This window comes from Helianthus annuus, chromosome 17 (assembly GCF_002127325.2).
Source record: "Helianthus annuus cultivar XRQ/B chromosome 17, HanXRQr2.0-SUNRISE, whole genome shotgun sequence".
NCBI classification, from domain to species: domain Eukaryota; kingdom Viridiplantae; phylum Streptophyta; class Magnoliopsida; order Asterales; family Asteraceae; genus Helianthus; species Helianthus annuus.
Window position 1 is genome coordinate 1854699 of NC_035449.2, and position 6000 is coordinate 1860698.

General features: G+C 36.2%; 1 protein-coding gene across 1 annotated transcript; it reads left to right on the top strand.

The window, feature by feature from the left end:
* Positions 1-2341: 2341 nt before the first annotated feature.
* LOC110922398 (protein FATTY ACID EXPORT 4, chloroplastic) lies at positions 2342-5466 on the top strand. Its single transcript, XM_022166706.2, has 4 exons — positions 2342-2714; positions 2800-2864; positions 4953-5040; positions 5237-5466. The coding sequence occupies exons 1-4, from the start codon at positions 2438-2440 to the stop codon at positions 5344-5346; spliced, it is 540 nt and encodes a 179-aa protein (XP_022022398.1). The 5' UTR covers positions 2342-2437; the 3' UTR covers positions 5347-5466.
* The last annotated feature ends 534 nt before the right edge of the window (positions 5467-6000 follow it).

The following is a 6000-nucleotide window of genomic DNA, read 5'->3' on the forward strand; positions in this document are numbered from 1 at the left end:
ATTATACCTATAATCATATCTACCTATACTCTAATTAAGAAGAAGCATCAAGCCATCAAAAGAACATAGAGCAACAACAGGAAGGTCATAACAAAAACAAGATTGAAAGAAAAGCCTTGGCCATTGTGGAGGAGAGGCCGGGGGAACTAGAGGCAGGTTTTAAAATGTTTTTTGAGTTTTCTTTTCAGCTTTCACTCGGCCACTTTGGGTTAGAAAATAAACAAGCAAGTTAAGACTTGAATTTGTGATAATTTAATGTTCTAAATATTAATCCTAATGTAGAAAGTCAACAAAAATTTATTCACACCATCAAAAATTTCAAAGGCCCAAACTATGTACGTTGTTGTGGGAAATAATAGCCCAACTATTAGGCCCATTGGACATACATCTGCAACACAATATTGTATTTGTATTTTAGTATTAAAAAACCATAGATGTAGTTGCAAAATATTAAAATCATTCATGTCGAATACTCATGTGAATATATCCTTTGTTTCAATATTTCAAACGGTGGTTCATGTCTCCACCATATCCGTTGGATCTTAAACAATGATATCCAAAGTAGCAAGTATCTACCAACTTATTTAATACTATGTTTTTCAGTGTTTCTTCACTTCCAATAATCTTGAAAATGTAAAATATTGTATGCCATATTATTTTTGACAACTAAACTAGTTTTTTTTTTTTTTTTTTGATTGGCGTTTTTATAAAAATGGCCCCGCTGGCAAGCAATTAGCAAAGGCAAAAGCAACATACAAGGGAAAAAGGAAACAAATTACACTTTGAAACTAATCCATCCATCCCGCTCTAACCAAATTGACCAACTTAGCGTGATTCTTTATCCGAAGGAAGCTTAAGGATTTGACTTCACCGATAATCTTGTGTATCTTGATTTGTTCTCCTAAATCTATCAAATTATTTCTGGCCCGTCAAATACACCAACACGCTACTGATAATATGGAATACATTATACATCAGACGCCAAGAAAACAAATTGGGCTTAAGTTTGCACCAAGAGCTTATACTATGACAACTAAACTAGTTGGTAATTGGTACCGTGGATACCCTGGTGGTTAAAATATGTGTCTTATAACCAAAAGGTTTGAGGTTTAAATCTTACATGATGTAGGATGTGGTATGTTTATCTTTGAAAATGTATTGATGTTTTATTTTTAACGACAACACTCCGAAATCCCTTAGGCAAAACCTTCAAACTCCGATATTAACTTCCGTTGCCCAACCCCCTTACTAAGGTCACATAGGGTATACTTTCACGTCTTTTAACTACATGTAGGCGTCACGTCATCCACTTTATCCTCTTTCATGTCACCTTACATTAAGGAAACGGTTTAACCCTTGTTAATGCCCCTTAAATTAATTAAAATACATATATATCGCATATTTTGTGTTTGTGCAAATTTCCCAATGCTTGCTTTCCTCTCTTTATCCTTTTATTAACTACTTAATATGTGAAGCTTTTAATACTCCTTAACTCCTCCGGAAGCGGTGTGTCAAGCGTTAAAGAATGCCAATTAGAATTAAGGATTATGGTAGTTAGATAAGATTCAAGTGAGGTAGCCTAAAATCAGCCAGAATTGTTGTTAAGAAAAAAGCTAAAAAAAGTATCGAAGTTTAAAAAAGGGTATTCTGCGTTAATTTCATTTTTTTTAACGGTCAACAGAATCAATCCTGAGCATTCTTGGGGTACTCACTAGACCAAACGGAGTACTTCGAGAGTAACTCGAGTCCACCACCAATTCCGGGGAAAACCCGGTAACCCACCCGCCCGTAGGCACGACGGTGAAATTACTGGTAAAACATATTTGACTCAAGGATCAAACCTAAGTTTCTCTGAGTCTTCTATCATTGTCCATCAAGACTCACTCCGCACCAAATGAAAGTTAAATTTGCATCTATGTAAAGAAATGCAAGTTTTCTACCTTCTAGAGATCATTGGCTCTATGTTAATTGCAAATTTATATTTTTCTTTTTCTTGAAAATTGTGTAGAGCTTAGGGTATATGGGGTGCCTTCGGCAACCCCCATCGGTGACCCAAAATCCCGAGCGGGGATGCACCGCCATCACTGCGGTGACCAAGAGAGAGGGGGTGAATTAGGTGGCGGCTCACCGAAGAGAGAGGGAGGAGAGAGAGAGGGGCGGTCCAATCAATGCTTTTCTTCTTCTTCTTTTTTTTTTTTTTAAAAAAAAAAACCAATTCACCTAAGAGGGGAGTGCCGCCATCAATTTAGGGTGTTAGAGGAATTTAAGAGGGGAGTTGACGTGGCACACGAGAATTGGTTGGGCGTAAGAGAGGGGACTCACCTCTTAGGTGAGCACCCCTTACACCCTTAGCCGGTTAGGTGTAGCAAAGCAATCTGGTTCATGTTTATCATTCCACCATCATAACCCGACCGACTAACAACAGAAAACCCGAGAAATGGGAGCCTTACCGGCAGTTTACACACTGGGATTCTCCCCTAATCGTTTCACAAACACCGCCACCGCTGTCCGAACAAGTAGTGTAACAGTGTCACCGACAGCCGGACTTAAATCAACTTTTGTCGTAAGCAGCAATGTCCGACAGAAATTGAGGAAACTACCAAGTTCAAGATTAAACACAAGTCATGTCTGCAAATGCCAACTTATTCAAGATTTTGCCCCTATAGCTTCTGCAGGCTACGCTGTTCTTCTTCTTGGCGGTGGTCTTTTTGCCTGTAAGTTGTTTTAATTCAACTGTTTGTTTGTTTGTTGAATGAAAGTATGAAAAAATGGTGTAAGTTATGTTGGTTTTGCAAGCAGATAACAAATCTGGAAGCAAAGGGTCGCTCTTTGGTGGGCTTACAGGGGCAACTCTTATGTCTGTTGTAAGTCTTACTTTTTATTTTATTACTTTTGGTTGCTAAGATGTCTATAACTACCAACTTTAAAGGTTTAATTTGGAATAAGTTGTTTGATTTGATGCATGATTGGAATCTGTGTTTCTTCTATACAGAAGAAAGATGGAGAATTTGCTACTTAAAAAGATAATCTTTGAATTTTCATTAGCAAACTAGATTTTTCATCACACTACAGGTGCTTATGTTAGTAAGATAATGTATGCATACACCACCCAAGTGTTGAAAGAAATAACAGTTGGGTCATCCTTACATTTCAAATTAAGTCACCCAAGTATTCATTTTGTTTTGGTTAATCGGGCATAAAACAAGCTCGTATCTTGCTAACTGTCGATTTAATGATTGGGTAAAAGTGTGTTCATAAATGTTGGTTATCATGACAAAATTTACAACTGTCGTTCATGTTTCGAAGCTTGTTTCCTAACTTTGTAATGTTGACTTCCAAGTTTGCACTACGTCAAAAAAGGCCTACAGCCACACGAAAAAAGTGTGGCCATACGTCTTTCGCCACACTTTTTTTTTTCCAGCTCAAGTGTGACCAAAGGTCGAGTCATCGTAGGTATCATACGGCAACATTCATGTTTAGTGGCCGTAGCAACTTAAAAGTGTGGCTAAAGGGTACCACTTTTTCTTGCTGGAATCAGACATCCTTTACACTAAGTGTGGCTAAAGGGTAGCAACGGGCACATGAATTTACCGTAAGTGTGACCGTTTCTATTATATAGTCACTTAAAAGTTTTTAGCCACATCAATTAAAAGAAAATGTGGCAAAAAGGGTTGTTGAAATCAAGCATTCCATCCATTAAGTGTGACTAAACGGTAGCAACAGCCATATGAATTCACTGTAGGTGTGGTCGTCGTATTATTTAGTTACGTGAGTTTACTGTAAGGGTGGCTAAAAACTATTTCTAGACACACGAAACAATTTTATAATTTTAAATGTGACTATTGTCTAACCTTTAGTCACAGATATTTTTCTTTCTAATGACATTTACTATTATTCTGTCACACAAAAATAAAATAAAAAAACAAAGTGACATAGTGTGGCTAACGGTTATGTAAAGTCACATAAAGTTTTGTAAGTTTAAGTGTGACTATTGTTTAACCTTTAGTCATACACATTTTTTTTTCACATGACGTTTGCTATCATTCTGTCACACAAAAAAATAAAGTGTGGCGGTAGCCCCTTTTTACAAATGTGTGGCAGGGCGGTTTTGCCAAAAGTGTGGCCGTAGCCCCTTTTTCACGTAGTGTTGATACCATTTTTTTCTAAATTTGGAGCATTGTTGTCATTTTAGAATTTTTAACAAGTTATATGCCAGAGTTGACATAAACATGTAACCTTTTAAATACTTGGATGGCTTATGCATACATTTTCCTCTATACATGTAATTATCTTATAAATCAAAAGCAGCTGTTGAGTTCTATCATCCTCAATGTGTAGTTAGTATCCCGATATAACACTGATATATCAGTGATATATTGGTTATCGGTCCTCTGCCGAGATATGGGTGCAAAAATATCGGTCAGAATATTGGTACCGATAATATCGGTGATATTGACCAACATTAGACCGATATTGGACCGATATATCACCGATTTTCCCGATATCAATACCTTTCTTCTTAGTTCTATCATTCGTCGTTCTTCTTATTGCTACTATTAGTGTTTTAAGTCTTAGTTGTTAGTGTTAAAAGTTAGTGTTTTAAGTCTTAGTCAATTCCTCCTTGCTACAATTGTTAGTGTTTTACAAGTTGCAAAAGGTTAATTTCTTAATGGTAGGAGAGTATACTGAATTGTTAGTGTTAAATAAATTGCTATATATATAAATTTAGCATGATATTAAGATTACCGAATATCCCACCGCGATAACCTATATCTAAAATATCGGTCCTTGACCGATATCCGATATTTTACCGCATTAACTACTTAGGCTCAATCAACAAGACGAATGTAGGCATAGCCAGCATTTTTCTTCTACCAAATCACCAATAATATTATGCATCGATTGAGAAACGCTGTGTTGAAAAATTAACGGTTATGTGTTTTCCTTTGCAGGCGTACTATCTTATGCAGGCATCCGACACTAAGGAATTAGGCGACGCACTTGCATTTGGGGCTTCTCTCCTTTTTGCCTTCGTATTTGGTATGAGTTTCGATATACGTATACATATACATATACATATACATATACATATACATATACATATACATATACATATACATATACATATACATATACATATACATATACGTACATCCTCCATTATTTTGAAGTTAAAGATAACACTGGCTAATCACCTAAACTCATCAAGTTCTTTTTTTTTCTAATGTTGCTGCAGGCATTCGTTTTGCAGCCACACGCAAAGTAGTCCCCGCAGGCTTGCTATTGGTTATTTCAATCGGTTTAACAGCATTGACCTTATCAGCTTATTTACAAGACAAGGTCTGATGTAACGTGTAATCGCTTCACTTTGCATGTTGCACCTCTTATGCTTGTCCAAAATGCTACCCTGTTGATGTTTGAACACGAAAATAATAATAATAATGAGGATATTAGTTATCTGGTTGAGATTGAACTTGCAACAGAAAAATATATACTGTAGGGTCTGCTTTATTTCTCAAAGTAGAAATTAGTGGAGGCAGAAGTGGTGTTTCATTCATACCATATAAGGAAGTTTGTCTTTTCATATGTGAAACATTGGTATATTTGAATAGGAGTTAATTACTGTTTTCGTTCATGTGGTTTGTCAAAAATCACCATTTCAGTCCATTAGTTTAAAAATTGCGATTTAAGTCCCTGTGGTTTCACTTTCGTAACCGTTTCAGTCCCTGTGGTTTCACTTTCGTAACCATTTCAATCCAGTTATTCTGTTAGTACAGGGACTAAAATGGTTACAAGGTGGACTGAAATGGTTACGAAAGTGAAACCACAGGGACTGAAGTTGCAATTTTTAAACTAATGGACTGAAACAATGATTTTTGACAAACCACAGGGACGAAAACAGTAATTAACTCTTTGAATAGAAAGATTGTAAATATGGTGGTAATTATTGGTAACCTGCAACTTAAAAAAAGACTTAGTTTTTGGACAAATGTGAAACAA